This window comes from Dipodomys spectabilis, unplaced genomic scaffold, assembly GCF_019054845.1.
Source record: "Dipodomys spectabilis isolate Male_0828 unplaced genomic scaffold, ASM1905484v1 ptg000024l, whole genome shotgun sequence".
Classification (NCBI taxonomy): domain Eukaryota; kingdom Metazoa; phylum Chordata; class Mammalia; order Rodentia; family Heteromyidae; genus Dipodomys; species Dipodomys spectabilis.
Window position 1 is genome coordinate 27,298,161 of NW_024870701.1, and position 17,557 is coordinate 27,315,717.

Genomic DNA, 17,557 nt, shown 5'->3' on the forward strand with positions numbered 1-17,557 from the left:
CAATTTTTAAAAAATTATCCCACACCTAAACAGTGTGGTGGTATACACCTGGAATCCCAACACCTGGAAAGCTAAGGCAAGAGGATCGTCAGTTTGAAGTTAGGCTGGGGCTATACCTGGAGACCCTACTTCCAAAAAACAAAGCAAAGTTCTTTCTTTCCTTTGTGGTTTGAACCCCATGTGCCTACACAATACACGACTTTTCACACAGGTTTCTATTACTATGTGTTTGCAAGGCTATGAGTGAATACAGCACTATCAGCTGTATGATGATGATGATGATGATGTAGTTGTACAATGAGATTGCAATTCCACATGTCAGTTAATGAGTTCAGTGCATCTTGACCGATGCCAGCTTCACGTTTCAGCCAAATGCTAATGTAAGTGCAAAGAGGGCAGCGGCTCATAGAGGTCATGCTGGTAATGAACTCTCCCTCAAAATCCAGGGCACTTTCCTTTATAGACACGACCAGCTCACACTTTCAGATGTAGTGACTGAAAGACTCATCTCAACCCCAAATTACAGGAACACCTGTAGGAGCAAAACAGTCTCATCTGGAAAACAAAATGCGGAAGAGTAAGCGCTCTCCTTCCTGGTGCAGCCACTTTGGCCATCACAGGTTCAAGCCACCACCAGGCAGCGAGCCGGGAAGCAGGAGCGCACCTGCAGGCCTCTGCGGGACTCCTCCTGGGAGCGCCTTCCCTCTCCCCAGGTGGGCACCATAGAGTGCGGACCTCCCGCGTCTCCTAGAGCGGCCGTATGGGCCGCCGGCGGCGCACTTCCGGTCGCGCGCGACGCCACCCCGCGGACTGCCGGGCCTCGGAACGGGCCTGCTCCTCCCTCGGCTCCTGCCCGGGCCTCGGGGAGAGGGTGAGTGGAGCCGGGCGCTGGCGGGGGGCGGGCGCGCTTCGGCGAGACTCGCCGGTCGGCGGGGCCCGGACGCGGAGGAGCCAGGCCCGGGGAGCGCGGGAGCGAGGATGCGCCTGGCCCGCCGCCCTAGGCCTCGGCCTCCCATCCCGCCTCAGGCGGACGCTGCACGGCCTCCCCGGAGCCCGGGCTCGCCGGCGGCCGGAGGCCGAGCTCCGCCTCGGTTCCCTCCTTCTCCCTCCTGCAGGCCACGGGTCTTTCCGCTCTAAAATGGAGGACGGCAGCGTCTGCCTTCCCTCCGCTAGCGGGTGATTGCGGGGCCGACGCGGCCTGGCCGCGAACTCCGTGCCGCTTCTCCACCCGACGGCCACGCGAGCCCCCGGGGAGCCTTCCAAAGGCTGCAGCGCCCCGGCCACCGGGCTACCAGTTCTGCTGCACCCAGGACCGAGAATCGCGGACCCCGATGGCAAACGACAGGACCGTGACCACGAATGTGCACTTCGTAGCACGGTCTGGAGAAAGCCAGCAGCAGGGTCTTGGTGGTGGTGTTTTTGTTTGTTTTTTCTTTAATCCCTAAACCCAGCGACCTAACCTGATCTGGTTAGCTCATTTGTAATTGCTCTACGTAGAATGGTGCATGTCACAAAACATGCACCCAGTGATTAATTTCTACTTCTTTCCCAACCTGGTGGAAAGGTTTGTTATTTTATTGGGTTTTTTTTTAAACCTTTGATCATGGAAACTTTCAAACATATGGTAAAAGAATAGTATATTGAATTCCCAAATCTTCACCCCCACTGTTACTCTAAAGCAAATCAAATATATGCCATTTCATCCATTAAGTAATGTTTCTAAGACATAAAGTCATCACACATGATTGTCTAGTCAGCGTTTACAGGTATATCCAGTCAGCATTTACATTTGCCCAGTTGTTTCTTCCCTGCTTCTCATCATTTCGTCCAAATCAGGATCCAGACAAGCTACATATACAATATTTGGATGATAATCTTTTCCCTTGACCTTGTTGAAAAACTAAGCCATCCTGTGGTTTCCTACAGCCTAGATAAATTGCTTTTTCCACCCTTGTGAATTCTTTTAATAAACTAACAGAGGCTTTCTCAGGGTCTGGTTGTTCTTTTTGCAAAGAAAAGTTCATGGAAGCTTACTGTGAATTTTTTGGGGGGGGGGGTATCATCAGGCATTAACATCTCTCTTAGTGGACCTTTTATGTACAAATTCTGCGGGGTAACCTAATAACTGGTCAGGGAATCAGACAAGGATGCCAGCTAATACCTGTAAAACAACATCTTTTGGCAGTGCCTAGTGAAATAATGGATCTTGCCATGACTACTATTAGATGGTACTATCAAAAAAACACAGCCAAACAATGTGTTCTTCATTGAAGTATCTCCTCCCACTCACCAAGTATTCTTGGCTCCAAGAATTGGGGTAGTGTTGGGGTATCAGTGAATCAAGATTGCTCAAGAGTTGGTAACTCATGAGTTGAAGTTCAGTGATGAGTGTGTGGCAATGGAAAAATCTGATTTCTTCTGTATGATGGACTAGTGAGTTTAGGTTGCTTTATTCAGAGATTATCTCTCTCCATTGGCCTGTCTCTAGTTGTTAAATCATACTCCATGTTAGAGTTACAGGGGAAGGGCCTCCTTACCACTTTTTGAAATGATCAAAACATTTCTGGTATGTTCTGGGATGAGAATTGTTCTAGGCTGGATGGGGCCTAATCACGAGTTTTAAAAGCTCTCCAGGTAATTCTGATAGGCTCCAGTGTTCCCCACCACTGATCTTGCAAAGTGATTCTGTTTTAGTATTTACAAGTGTTAGTGTTATACATTTTATTCCTCATTCTGTTCATTCTCACTCAGTAAGGAAGCCTCTAAAGCCTTTGCACTTTAAACTACTTAATTGTCAGAGGATGTTGATCTGAGAGTGAAAGCAGAGTAACACAGGAAGGACAACAGCAATAACCTCAGAGCTTGGTTCAGGTTAAGATGTGCCATGGGGTTTGTGAGGAGTGCGTGGGGCAAAGTGTGTAGGAAGCTTATTGTTTCCCAAAATGGGAACAAAGGCTAGGTGACATGTAGTTAGAAATTCGTGTTTGAACTGATGGTGGCTCACAGGTCTAGTTCTAGCTGCTTGAGGAGATCGAGATCAGGAGGATCACAACTCCAGGCCCATAAAGTTCATAGTAGACTCCTTCTTGAGCTTAGCATATAGTTGTCATCCCAGAGACCAGGAAATATAAATAGGATCGTGATTCAGGCCCACCCAGGCAAAAAGTAAGACCCTAGACCCTATTTGAAAAATAACCAGAGCAAAAGAACTAGAGGTCCTTTTAGAGAAAGCGTGTTTGTCCTATGGCAAATTAAAAAAATACCATCAGTATTACCTAGGAAAAAAGTTAAATATCTCAAAAAGTTAATAGTTCCTCTCCTGCCTGCTTCCTTATCATCCTAATCAGCTGGGAGATGCCAGGTATTAAGAATATGGGGTATATCCATTTTTCATATCAGACTTTATCTTTTACATAAGTGAAGGGGTTGAGGCACTGTTAGAAAAATGAGATTATATCATAGACATCTGTAGCTTTTCCCACTCATAATTGCAAACCTGAATATGTATTAACTGCAGGGTAGTTAATGAAATAAATAATACTAGAAATGTACGATACCATTTCCCTGTTGGCATCTGTTTAGATTACTCCTATATTTTAATACACATAAGAGAACGGTTAGACATTATTGTGTATAGATTCTTTCATTTCTGCAGAGCAGGTTCCCAAAAATGAGATTGCTGGCTTTGTTAGCAATAGCATCATTAACTTTTTTTTTTTTTTTTTTGGTGCTAGTCTTGGGGCTTTTACTCAGGGCCTGGAAGCTGTCCCTAAGCTGCTTTTGCTCAAGACTGTGAGTCTACCACTTAAGCCACAGCTCTCCACTTCAGGTTTTTTTTGGTAGATTAGTGGAGATAAGAGTCTTGCAGAGCCAAGCCCAGGCTGGCTTCAAACCTGGATCCTAAGATTTCAGCCTCCTAAGTAGCTAGGATTACAGATATGAACCACTGGTGCCTGGCTACATTAGTGATACTTAATACCAAATTATTCTCCCAGGACATAGTCACACCTCCCCCATTAGTAGCTTTTGAGAGCATACATTTGCTGATTTCTCTTCAAGGTGGGTAGTACTGGCTAATAGTACTTCATTTACATTTGCCAGCTCGTGTGTAAGAAATGGTGTCTCTTCTAAATACCTAAGAACTGACCACTTTTTATAATTATTGGCCATTTGATTTCTTCTGTCATTTGACAAATTTTCTATTTTCTTTTTACATCATTTTTTTTTGTTTGTGTTTTTGTCAGATGTGAGACTTGAACTCTGGGCCTGGGCACTGTCGCTGAGCTCTTCAGCTCAAGGTGAGCACTCTACCACCTGAGCCATAGTACCACTTCCGGTTTTCCGGTGGTGAACTGGAGATAAGAGTCTCATAGACTTTCCTGCCTGGGCTGGCTTTGAACTGTGATCCTCTTGAGTAGCTAAGATTATAGGTGTGAGCCACCGGTGCCTGGCTTACATCATTTCTTTAATGCTGGTAGTAGGACTTGGACTCAGATCCTCATTCTTTGGCATTTTTTGCTCTAGGCCCTTTACCACTTGAGCCATGCCTCTAGTTCTAACTTTGCTGGTTAATTGCAGATTGGAGTCTCATAGATTTGTCTGCTGTCCCCAGGGTGGCTCCAAACCTCAATGAGTACTCAGATCTCAGCATCCATAATAGCTAGGATTATAGTTGTCAGCAAACTGGCTTTTTTTGTTGTTTCCTGAATGCCTTTGCATAAACTTTTTTTGGTCCAAGACTGGGACTTGACTCAGTACTTGAAGCATTTGCTCATTGGCTAGTGCTCTGAGCCACAGTTCCAATCCCTTTTGCATAAACTTTTTAAGGAATATTAGTTCCTTGTCATAAGGAGTACAAATAATTTTTCCTGCTATTATGTTTTTGTGTGCATGTGCCAATACTGGAACTTGAATTCTGGGCTTTGTGCATTTGCTTGGCCTTTTCACTCAAAGCTAGCACTCTACCACTTGGGGCACTGCTGTACTTCTGGCTTTTTGCTGGTTAGAGATGAAAATCTCATTGACTTTTTTGCTCAGGCTGGCTTTGAACCTGATCCTCAGATCTCAGTCTCCTAAATTGCTAGGAATATACCAATGCCCAGTCCACTGTTATGTTTTTGTCCTTCGACTTTTATATAAATGGCCCTTTTGCCTTCACAAGGGTTTCCCATCTCCAATGTATTATATATATATATATAATACACATATATATATTATATAGAGAGAGACATTCTGATTTTTTCCCCAGTGCTGAGGATAGAATCCAGGGGCTTGTGAATGCTAGGCAAGTCCTCTACCACTGAATGACATTGTGAACATCTTGGATTAGTGGGGTAAAAGTTGACAAGCCAATATCGACACACTAATTAAAGCTTATGTCATTGTGTTGTACAATTAACCAATGTGTAATTATGTTTATGTCTGTACACAGTGGTTTTGCTTCCCTGAAAACCTCCTGTTCTCCACCAGTTTGGTCTTGTCTTCCATATCATTGACAAATACTGATCTAAAAACTGTCTCCATGGTTTACCTTTCTGAGAGTGTCAGATGGTTGGAATTCAAGTATAGTTTGTTTGCAGTGCTAGGGATTGAATCTGTGGTTTTGAGCCTGCCAGAAAGTGCTCTAATACTAAGCCCCCAGCCTCTCTTGCTGTGTTTTTCCCCAGTACCGGGTTTGAACTCAGAGCCTCCTAATGCTCAGTTTACTTGCTTAACTAGTGCTTTACCCCTTGACTCAACCCATCTGCCACTCCCTAAGCCTACATAAACACATGTTCTCAATACTTATCAGAGGAGTGAAAAGCAAATAAGGAATTACAGGAAGTTCATTGGGGATAACTAGATGTTTTGTTTTTGCCAGTCCTGGAGCTTGAACTCGGCCTGAGCACTGTCCCTGAGCTTCTTTTTGCTCAAAGATAGCACTCTGCCACTTGAGCCACAGCACCACTTCCAGTTTTTCTGTTTATTTAGTGCTGAGGAATAGAACCCAGGGCTTTGTGCATGCAAGCACTCTACCACTAAGCCACATTCCCAGTCCTCCAGCTTTTGACCGATTATTTTGGAGATGGAGTCTCTCTTCTGCCTGGGCTAGCTTTGAACCTTAAGCCAACAGATCTCAGCCTCTTGAGTAAGGAGTAAGGATTATAGGCATCAGCCACTGTTGCCAACTGTAATTTTTAATGGATTAGATTTAGCTGTTTCTGTTTCTGTGTGTGTGTGTGTGTGTGTGTGTGTGTGTGTGTGTGTGTAAATGTGAGCAGTTATGTAAGGCTTCGTGACATACTGTTTTAGCTTTATTTAAGCTTGAGATGCAGTGTGGTGGTTGAGTACATGCCTAGCATATGTGAGGTCCTAGGTTCAAACCCTAAAGCCCCCCTTTCTCACCCTCCTCACCCTTTCAATGTTAAAACTGGAAAGTAAGGTTTGAGTGGTGGAACGTATATATGTTCAGCAGGGATAAGGCAGTAGAGTCAGTCCTTAGCACACACACACAAAAACTGATAACAGCAAATCTTGAGCATTTTGTGTTTGGTACAGTGACTTGAAATAATCCCCAATGATTTTTCTGTTTCAGGGTGGAAGATGTCTATGGATGTGACATTTCTTGGGACGGGAGCAGCATATCCATCCCCAACCCGGGGTGCCTCTGCTGTGGTCCTTCGGTGTGAGGGAGAATGCTGGCTCTTTGACTGTGGGGAGGGGACACAGACACAGCTTATGAAAAGCCAGCTTAAAGCAGGTCAGTGTGCATTCCACTTTCTCATGATTAGCATTTGTTCTACCCCCTTTTCTTGGCTGTCCGTGGGCCTGTTGTTCAAAAATAATCCAACAGTGGCATCATTCTTCGGTCCTAGAGTCCTGACAAAACTTCAAAGGGTCTCAGGCATCTCATTATGCCCACTGAACTTCCTGTAATTCTTTATTTGCTTTTAACTCCTCCGGTAGGTATTGAGAACATGTGTTTATGTAGGCTTAGGGAGTGGGAGATGGGTTGGGATATGTCAGGCCTAGTAAATGGACACTGCCCTAGCCAGGCAGAATTGCATGTATTTCTTTCTACCAGGTGATAGTTGTCATGATCAAAAGCAAATTGGTAACTATTCAGAGTGAAACCCTCTTTCTACTTGGGTTTATCAGAGAATTTACCTGTGAATTGTAGAGAAAGGTGGAGAAATTTCCTCAAAAAGAGTTCTAGCTAAAGGGAATGGAATGAGCCAAGGCTAGCATTTGGGAGATAGGGAAGTCCACTTGTAGAAAATCTCAGCTTAGATTCAGGCAGACCTAGATTTTAATCCCAGCTGTTTCTGAAGCTTGTAACCCTAGTGGATCATCAGAGTAAATTTTATTTTCCTTTACTGAAAACTACTTAGAAGGAGTATTATGAGCTAGATATGGTAGTTAGTGGTTCATGCCTGTAACCCTTTTCCTTAGGAGGCAGAGGCAGGAATAAGAGTTCAAGGCCAACTGGGACTATGTAGGGAGACTCTGAGAAAATGGGCAGTGATGTTATAAAAATTATACAGTGTGTATTATATATAATATCCATAGTATATAAAATTCCTTCTTTGAATGTCTGCCTCTTTGGAGGCTTTTCTGAACCTCCTGGGTTAAGTAATCTCTTCATCCTAGTAATGCTATTATTTTAGCCTATTTTTATCAACTTCTTAGCATCATTAGATTCTGGAAATACGTTACCTAAGTAGTTTTGTTTCTGTGCTCTTTGTACAATAAATTATATTGAGCAATCACTTATGTTCCTCGTAGAATCTGTTCAGTTCGTAGATTGGCAAGACATTCAGGAACATTCAAGACATTCAAGACATTCAAGACATTCAATGCCTTTGACTTTCTGGGTCTTGATAAATAGTAGTTGCCACAGTAATCCTACAACTCATCTCAGAGCAGGGCACTTGTCAACTAAAGGATATGTCTAGTGTGCAAGAATTTGTCCAGCAAGAGAAACTGATGATATACGATGATGAGTAGAATTCTGAAGGTGCTTCCCAAATACTTTTGGAGCATGAAGAAAAGGGCACCAACTATGGTAGGACATGTGCCTAGCATGTGTGAGAGGGCCTGGGTTCCATCTCTAGCATCAAGAACAAAAGACATAAAAGGAAACAAAATGACTATAAAGTAATTATTTGAAGTATCACAAAAGTACGATTTTTTTAAAATAAAAGTGATGAGCTGAGAGGTTGCAGTTAGATAAGTAAGGTAATGAATCATTTCTTTTTAAACACTGCCACCCCCTTTTCATTTTCTCTTGCTTACCCCTTTCTACTCCCTTCCCCCCTGAGTTGTATAGTTCATTTCCAACATAGTGTCAAGTGAGTATCATTGTTGCATGAGTTCATCCTTAGTCCTGCTGTTTAATAGTACGATTTTAACATGATTATACAAATGTCTAAATGGGAATGGGGTTATAGCTGAGTAGTGGAATGTGTGCTTGGGATCTGTGAAGCCCTGGGTTCAGTTTCTAGCACCAAAAATGAAATAATGTAAGGAATTTTAAAATTATATTAAAAGGTATATGATATATAGAACATGTTTTGTAATTGTGGGACCATTTGAGGGTAGTACAAGGTAAGGAGAAAATGTTAGAGAGTGAACAGTATATTGAATCTGAGCAAAGATGGCAAAATGAAACTTACTGAGACCTGTTGAATATTAGGTATAGGGGATGAGGAAGGTGAAGATAAGCCAGGGAGTTAATCTTATTAAAATACTGTATAAGGCTGAGCACTGGTGGCTCGTACCTGTAATCCTAGCTACACTGGAGGCTGAGATCTGAAGATTGTGGTTCAAAGCCAGTCCAGGCAGGAAAAGTCATGAGATTCTTTATCTCTAATTAATCACCAAAAAGCTGAAGTAGAGCTATAGCTTAAGTGATAAAATGCTAACCTTGAGCATAAAAGCTCAAGGACAGCACCTAAATCCCGAGTTTAAGCCCCAAGACTGGCACAGAAGAAACAACAGCAAAAAGCTGTATGTGCACATGTGAAACTCTATGGGTAAAACCCCTTTTTATAGCTGGGCACTGGTGGCTCACGCCTGTAATCCTAGCTACTTAGGAGGCTGAGATGTGAGTATCATGTTCAAAGTCAGCCCAGGCAGGAAAGTCTGTGAGACTCTTATCTCAGATAACTACTCAGAAATAGCCAGAAGTGGCGCTGTGGCTCAAGTGGTAGAGCGTTCACCTTGAGCTGAAGAGCTCAGGGACAGTGCCCAGGCCCAGAGTTCAAGCCCCACAACCAACAAAAAAACAAACAGGGCTGGGAAGGTGGCTCAGTGGTAAAGTGCTTGCATGCATGAGGCCCTGGGTTCGATTCCTCAGCACCACATAAACAGAAAAGGTCAGAAGTGGTGCTGTGGTAGAGTACTAGCCTTGAGCTGAAGAGCTGAGGGACAGCACCCAGGCCCAGAGTTCAGGCCCCACAACTGACCCCCCCCCAAAAAACATCTTTTTACAATTAGCATACACTAAAAATAATGGATAGAAATATGAAATAGTTCCTGTCAGATGGGCATACTAGTGGGGGTCAAAAAATAGTTGAGATACATGACAAAAATGGAGCTATGAAGCTTGTTGAGATTGGTTTGGGAAGTGGAGAGAGAATTGAGGGAGAGTGATGGAGGGGCTGAATATGATCAAGGTCAGTATATGGATATATCAGAGTGTAACCTCCTTCTACAACTAATTGATGGTATAAAATGTATGTATTTTAATTTTTTTATTTTAATTTTTTTGCAATCCTGGGACTTGAACTCGGCCTGGGCACTGTCTTTGAGCCTCTTTGTGCTCAAGGCTAGCACTCTACCACTTGAGCCACAACACCACTTCTGGCTTTTTCTGAGTAGTTTATCTGAGATAAGAGTCTCACAGACTTTCCTGCCTGGCCTGGCTTAGAACTATGATCCTCAAATCTCAGCCTCCTGAAGTTAGGATTACATGTGTGAATTACCAGTGCCTGTCATAAAAAATATTTTTAAAAGTATGTAAATATCTGGGCACCAGTGGCTCATGCCTGTAATGCTTGCTACTTTGGAGGCTGAGATTAGAGGGCCATGGTTCAAAGCTATCCTGGGCAGGAAAGTTCATGAGATTCTTATCGTCAATTAAGCACCAAAAACGCTGGAAGTGGAGCTGTGGCTCAAATAGTAGAGTGCAATCCTTTAGCAGAAAACACTAAGGGACAGTATCCAACCTGACTTCAAGCCCTAGGACTGGTGTGCAGCACATGCATGTGCGTGTGTGCACACACAGTATATATGAAAAATAATTATAGAGGTGCAAACAAACCAAAATGGTATAAGAAAAGCCTAAGTTGTTTTCTTGTAAGTTTATTTCTTTTTGTTTGTTTGTTTGTTTGGTTAGTTTGGGGCTTGAACTCAAGGCCTCCCTTTCTCATGGCTGAGCCATGCCTACAGTTCCAGCTTTTTGCTTGATAATTGGAGATAAGAGTCTTACAGACTTTTCTGCTCCAACTGCCTTCAAATGGTGATCCTCAGATCTTTGCCTCCTGAGTTAGGATTACAGGTATGAGCCACAGGTACTGGCTCTGTAGGTACGTTTTCTACACGTCTAGATACAGTGATGGGGGGATGGGAGTATTTGTGTATGTGTGAGTAACTTTGTCTAAATAGAATCACATTGTATCTGGTGTAGCCTGTTTTTTTTTTAATTTTCAGCTGAAGAGTGCATATGTACAGCCTATCACTGACCTTTCCCTGTGGCAAGAGTATGACTGCATTGTTATTTTTAGAGGATGCTTAGCATCCCACTCCTATGTGGACAGTATGTTTCTCCATCTCTTCCTTGTTCTCAAGGGAAAGGGAACACATGTGTTTTTCTCTCTTCCTTGACCCTTCCTCATACCTTTGATAACTGTGGTTGTTCTTCATTCTCTCTGAAATCAAGTTTCTTGGAAAAATGCAATGTTTGTCTTTTCTGAAACTGTGATAACTGTGGGAAGCAATTTTTCACTTACTTCATTTCCCTTTGTGATTTAGGTTCCCAGACTTGTTTTGATATTCAGCTTTGACTTTGTTTTGGAGTAGATAGGGAGAGGGCTCAGAAAGTGTGGTGTGTAGGTTTTGAGGCTAATTGTGAACTGAACTCAGCAGCTGTTGTCGTCCCGTTATCTGCAGAGACTTCAGGTCTCTGAGATGGTTTGATCAGGGGAAAGGAGGAAATGAAAGGATTCTCAAATTCAAAAAGAAACCATGAATTGACAAAAAACATCAGCAAAACCAAAGACTAAAAAGAGAAAAGGAATATATTAAGAAAACTTTTAGAATGAGAGAGCATGTCTTGGGGATGCTCAAGGTCCCAAATCAGCCTCTGTCTAATCCTTTGTTCTCTGTTCCCCCGTTCCTTTAAGAACAACTCTGTCATAGGTCGAATCACGTTGTAGTAAACTGCCCTGTTCTTTATGGTATTGATAACTGCTCCTGTTCTTTGATGGTATCAGATACTTAGTGTGCTAGTTGTGATTGTTACTTTCAAAATGCCTATGGTGCACCTTAGAAAATGCTGATGTGGCATCCTGCCACATACCAGCAGTAAATTCACTTTACCATTGGCTAATTTAAGTCGTAACCCAAGCCCTTGTGTATGAAAAAGCTGGTGTGTTTAGTCTGAAAGTAAGAGAAGAGTGGGCCCAAGTGTCCTTACCTTATGCCTGGGGGATCTGCCCCAGTCTGCATCTGTGATCTGTTGCTTGCCTCTTCCTTGTTTGTCATCCATTCCACTACTACCTTTTTTTCTTTTCTTTCCTCCTCCTTCTCTCCCTTGTCCTTTCTCCTTCCCTGAAACCTCACTGACAGAATCTGATTTGGTTAGTTAATCACTATCCAGTGAGGTTTCCCTAAAAGGCAGTTTGGGGGTTCAGGCCATGGTATAGTCACTTGGAGTCTATAGAACATTTGGTTTGCTGTTCTCAGAGGGAGCAGTGTAACTGTCAGAAGCTTTTGATAGTTGTTCCATTTAGCTAGGTAAATTATTTTCTTCTTTTATATTTCGTGTGTGTGTGTGTGTGTGTGCGTGTGCGTGTGCGTGTGCGTGTGTGTGTGTGTGTGTGTGTGTGTGTGTGGTGTCCTTCGGATTCTTTCTGCTCAAGGCTAGTGCTCTACCACTTGAGTCATAGTTCCACTTCCACCTTTTGTTAAAAAAAAAGTATTCTATTGGAGTCTCATGAATTTTTCTGCCCGCTTTAATCCATGATCCTCAGATCTCAGTCTTTTGGGTAGCCAGGATTACAAGCATGAACCACTGGCACCTGGCTAATACCTCTTTTTTTTTAAGTGAAAGAATATGTCAGAAATACTGGGAAAACTGTAAAATGATGTAATTTAAAGATATTTTATGAAAATGTTATTTCCTACTTAAGACCATCCAGTGAAATTAAGCCTGTCTCTTGCTTCTGGAATATTGCAGCAAAATGTAAAATAAGCTCATGGCAGTAGATAGAACTTATATTCACTTTTCTACTTTTTATAGGAGTTGCTAGGCTTGTTTCAAATAGCTTTGTCTCCGTTTTCATTTCTGAAAACTTACTGTCTCTTTGTCTCAATCGAAAGGGAGAATCACCAAGATCTTTATCACTCACCTCCATGGAGACCACTTTTTTGGCCTTCCTGGCCTCCTCTGCACAATCAGCCTGCAGAGTGGCTCCACTGCCACTAAACAGCCTATTGAAATCTACGGCCCTGTAGGGCTTCGGGACTTCATCTCGCGCACCATGGAGCTCTCTCACACTGAGCTGGTCTTTCCTTATGTGGTCCATGAGCTGGTGCCAACAGCCGATCAGTGTCCTCCAGAAGAACTGAAAGAATTTTCATATGTGGATAAAGCAGACGGTTCTCCCAAAGAAGGACAAGGAAGAACTATCCTGTTAGACTCTGAAGAAAACTCCTACCTTCTGGTTGATGATGAACAGTTTGTTGTAAAAGCATTCCGCCTCTTCCACAGAATTCCCTCCTTTGGGTTTTCAGTTGTGGAAAAGAAACGCCCAGGTAAACTCAATGCACAGAAGCTGAAAGACCTTGGTAAGTGTTTTTAACCCTCTCATCATCTGGGCTGTTTTAATTAAGCCATTAGCAAGATCACAATAACCTTCCTTTCTCTCAGGCCTAAGACAGACAATTTATGTACTTCCTTTGCCTAAAGTTTTCTTTTTAAGGGGAATCCTATGGGTCAAAAATGCTATTTGGAAACAAAGCCAACTATGTTTTGAATATTTCTCACTTCAGCTTCTTAGATTCATTGGTTTGGTCAGCAAGGTAATTTGGGGGTAGGGGTGAGATGATGATGATAGTTTTAGATCTAGGATTTATCTTTATGGTTTTTTGTTGACCCTGCTATAGATTGAACCTAGGGCATCCCATGTGCTAGTCTGCCAGTGAGCTATACTTTTAGCCTTCACATCTTCCTATGGAAGATTTTTTTTTTTAGTTTTTTTTATGGTTATTATAAAGGTGATCTGGGGCTGGGAAGGTGGCTCAGTGGTAGAGCGCTTGCCTTGCATGCCTGAGGCCCTGGGTTCGATTCCTCAGTACCACATAAGCAAAAAGAAAAAAGCCAGAAGTGGCTCTGTGGCTCAAGTGGTAGAGCGCTAGCCTTGAGCTGAAGAGCTGAGGGACAGCACCCAGGCCCAGAGTTCAGGCCCCATGACCGGACCCCCCCTCCCCCCAAAATGTGATCTACAGAGGGGTTACAGTTACATAAGTCAGTAATGAGTGCATTTCTTTTTGGTCAATGTTAGCCTGTCCCTCACTCTTTCAGTTTTCCCTCTCATCCCACCCACAAGTTATGTAGTTCATTTTCAATACAGTGTCTATTGAGTATCATCGTTGCATTTGTTTACTTTTGTTTCTCTATTTCTGTGCCTCCCCTTATACTCCCAGAGACATAAGAATGAACATATAGAACATAAATAAAAGAAAATAAAAACAGAAAAAAAGAAAAAACCTCTTGTTTTATTTCCTAGAGTTCATTTCCATACAGGTTTTGTTTTTTTGAGATAGTCTTGCTATATAGCCCAAGCTGGCCTCGAACTCACCATCCTCCTGTCTCAGCCTCCCTGGGCTAGGATTAGAAGTTTGTACCATCAGGCAGAGCCGTAAGGTATGTTTTCAGTGACATCATTAGTTTTTGCTACAAGGAGTTTTCGCTATTAATTCTTCTACAGCCAACTACTTCCAGGTTTCCCCTCCCCCCATCTTCTTTCCTACTCATTCAAATTAATTTGGTGTTAGAACACAGCATTTCCACTAGTTTTACCCATAGTTGAATATGTAATCTAATACTATGGGGAAGAAGCACAGAGATGGGCCTGGGCCCCTTAGAGGCTTCACACCGTTGTACACGAGGGGTTCTCAGCTCCTCTCACTAACAGAATAGTCATCCCCTTTCCAGCATTGCTACCTCCCTTGGCAGAGGATGGCTCTACCTATAAAAAGTATGAATTGTTTTTCTATTTCTTTATACAATCTCTTGCTCTAACAAACTAAGATGCGATATAGTATTGTCTAAGGACAAAGGTGTTTTTCTTATCTAAAAGCTTGTGGAAATTCTATTCTGCTTGGGAAGTTTAAACAGGATCTGTGTTGGAATTAGTGATCATGTAATACTTGTTTGTAAGTATTGTCCAGAGTGATGATCAGATACTAAAGTAAGATTGAGGCCCAGCTTGGTAAATACAGAGTTGCCTCTACCCACCAGTCACATGTGATTGCCTGAAAGGCTTCTTGATCTTGCCATCCCAACAGTCTTCTCTAACAAGTTTCTTAATAAGATAGTTCATAGGTATTCGTTTTGCCTATGTATTGATTGTGTTATTATTTAGATGTGTTCTTTCATTTTACCCATAGATGAGCCTATTGAATAAAGTAGCCTCAAAAACTGTCACTGCCATGCAGAGTTTGTATCTTGGCTGTAGTAAGGTCTTACTAAGATTTGGGAGCTTATATGTCACTTGACATGCTCATGAAATGTAAAACCATTATTAAAATCAGTAACCAACACATACAAATATGTCATTATTTACAAATAGCAAAACATGTATAACAATTGTGAAAGGAATCATATGCCGTTGCTGTTTGCTGTTTGCTGTGCTGTTAAAATAGACTTTTAAAAAGTCATCAGTTCCTTACACATGATGTAATGTTATCTGCTTTCATCATTAGGTGTTCCTCCAGGCCCTGCCTACGGAAAGCTGAAAAATGGAATTTCTGTGGTTCTAGAAAATGGGGTTACAATTTCTCCTCAAGATGTGTTAAAAAAGCCTATTGTTGGGAGAAAAATCTGCATATTGGGTGACTGTTGTGGGGTTGTGGGTGATGGAGGCATGAAGCTGTGCTTAGAAGCAGACTTGTTGATTCACGAGGCGACCCTGGATGATGCCCAAATGGACAAGGCAAAGGAGCATGGCCACAGCACCCCCCAGATGGCAGCAACGTTTGCAAAGCTGTGCCGGGCAAAGAGGCTCGTTCTGACTCACTTCAGTCAGAGGTACAAACCAGTTGCCTTGGCCAGAGAAGGAGAAGCAGATGGCATTGCAGAGCTGAAGAAGCAAGCAGAGTCAGTATTAGATCTCCAGGAAGTAACTCTAGCGGAAGATTTTATGGTGATTGGCATTCCAATCAAGAAATGAAACCAGCGTCCCTAAATGTATGTTGTCATGTCTGTGAATGTGTTACCAACCAGATTTTTGGTTTGGTTTTTGTGTGTGTGTGTGTGTGTGTGTGTGTGTGTGTGTTGGTCTGAGTATCTATCTGGGTCTTAATAGTCGTGTAAGGATTGAGCTGCATTGCTGAACCGACTCGGTAAGGAGAGGGAACAGATGAAAAAAATCCAGCACCCTTCGTAAAGTGCAAAATGATAGATTTGACAAAATGGTAGATTTTTACTTCCCACTTTGTAGCTACTATCACAGATAGCAGCCAGTATTCTGTGCAATCCTGGGCTTAGCTTCTGCCCAACTTTATTGCTCTTATTGGCCATGTGTCCAGGACCTGGCTCTCTTAACTAAAAATGTTATTTTGATAGTTTGTGTTAAATCTGTTCGTATAATTAACAGCAGAGAGAAAAGTGTAATGAGATACTGTACATGCTGTATCTCCAGTAGTTTGACAATGGCTTTGCTGGAATACTGAATACATGGTTGAATTCGATGTTTATCTTAGTATTTTTGTGAACTTCCTGGTGGTTCTTAACCTATGCTTCTCAGATGGGTGCTCTCTTTAGGAATTTGGCAGCAGTGGAGACGTTTCCTGGTCACAGTGACCCAAAGGGTGGTGGTGGTGGTACTACTGTATAAACTACTAGCTGGTTTGTACAGTAAAGATTTAGCTCCTCCCAAATTGCAAATAGCAGGCCTGTTGAGATATTCAAATTAAAACTTACACTCCAATGTCAATATACTTTACCAAAGTTAGTGACATAATGAGTTGAATTACTACATAAATCAAATTCTACAGTGGATCTTAAAGCGTGGATACCTGAGAATTGAAATACCATGTCAAATGTTTCAACGTATGAGTCATCAAGTGAAGTTTATGAATGTGAATGCAAAAAGTTGTATCAAACAGGTTTAATTTACATGTCTCTTTAATAATTCTTTGTTCTTTTGTTTACCATTGTTGTATTTCCCAGAATGTGTTCTCTGGAAAGCTAGTACAGCATGCTGATGCATTCAAAAGGCTCCTTCCTCACATTGGTTTGGGAAAGTGTTAACGCTGTATGCTCCCCTGGCACAGGGCTGGTGCCCTGCAACATTTTTTAAATGGCAGTACTTGTAATGCTTAAGAAACTGGTTTTGGGGCTGGGAATGTGGCTTAGTGGTAAGTGCTTATCTAGCATGCATGAAGCCCTGGCTTCAATTCCTTAGTACCACATAAACAGAAAAAGCCAAAGTGGCCCTGTGGCTCAAGTGGTAGAATGCTTGCCTTGGGCAAAGGAAGCTCAGGGACAGTGCCCAGGCCCTGAGTTGAAGCCCCAGGACTGGCAAAAGAAAAAAAGAAAAAGGAAAAAAGAAACTGGCTTTGGTATCAGAAATACTTGATTCCAGTGTCTGTACTTTATATGGTACCTCTCTGAAGTCTGGAGCAGTTTACTCTTCACTCTTAGTTTCTTTACCTCTTTCATCTCAAAAATTGGAAAAATAATAAAACCTACTTCATAGGATTGTTGTGAAGATTAATGAGAGTGTATACAAGGAGCGCAGCATGGTGTATAAAGGTTGGAGAAGCCTTGCAGTACAGAGGCCACCAGCTCTTGAGACTCTCTCATTCCTACTCCTAACCTCACAACAACCTAGACAAAATTATACTATGTGGCACGGTGGACACTTAAATTCCTTTCATTTCTAGGGTTTCACTGATCAGAATGTCTGCTTTCTTCTAGTTGAAGAGGCTACACAGCAGTGATAGTCAGATAGTTCAGTTTGCTTAAGTTCTCAGTGGCCTCCAGAGTGGCTAGATTCTCACTCTAAAGTAATTCTTACCCCTAAAGTGCTCAAGCTTGACCACAATCGAAGTATATCTTTGTTCCCAA

General features: G+C 42.4%; 1 protein-coding gene across 3 annotated transcripts; it reads left to right on the top strand.

Moving 5' to 3' along the window:
* The first annotated feature begins 793 nt into the window (after positions 1-793).
* Elac1 (elaC ribonuclease Z 1) lies at positions 794-16,855 on the top strand. Of its 3 annotated transcripts, none has more exons than XM_042675368.1 (4): positions 794-871; positions 6,575-6,739; positions 12,583-13,050; positions 15,190-16,855. In XM_042675368.1, the coding sequence occupies exons 2-4, from the start codon at positions 6,583-6,585 to the stop codon at positions 15,654-15,656; spliced, it is 1,092 nt and encodes a 363-aa protein (XP_042531302.1). In that variant the 5' UTR covers positions 794-871; positions 6,575-6,582; the 3' UTR covers positions 15,657-16,855. The 3 variants fall into 3 exon arrangements, with proteins under 3 accessions (XP_042531302.1, XP_042531301.1, XP_042531303.1); XM_042675367.1 differs by lacking the exon at positions 794-871 and adding an exon at positions 931-1,378; XM_042675369.1 differs by lacking the exon at positions 794-871 and adding an exon at positions 4,275-4,298.
* The last annotated feature ends 702 nt before the right edge of the window (positions 16,856-17,557 follow it).

Excerpts from the sequence above, each read along its gene's own strand:
- Elac1 (XM_042675368.1), top strand. The coding sequence starts at position 6,583 with ATGTCTATGGATGTGACATTTCTTGGGACGGGAGCAGCATATCCATCC. Across the intron at positions 6,740-12,582 it reads GAAAAGCCAGCTTAAAGCAG|GGAGAATCACCAAGATCTTT; the intron begins GTCAGTGTGCAT and ends CTCAATCGAAAG. Across the intron at positions 13,051-15,189 it reads ACAGAAGCTGAAAGACCTTG|GTGTTCCTCCAGGCCCTGCC; the intron begins GTAAGTGTTTTT and ends TTTCATCATTAG.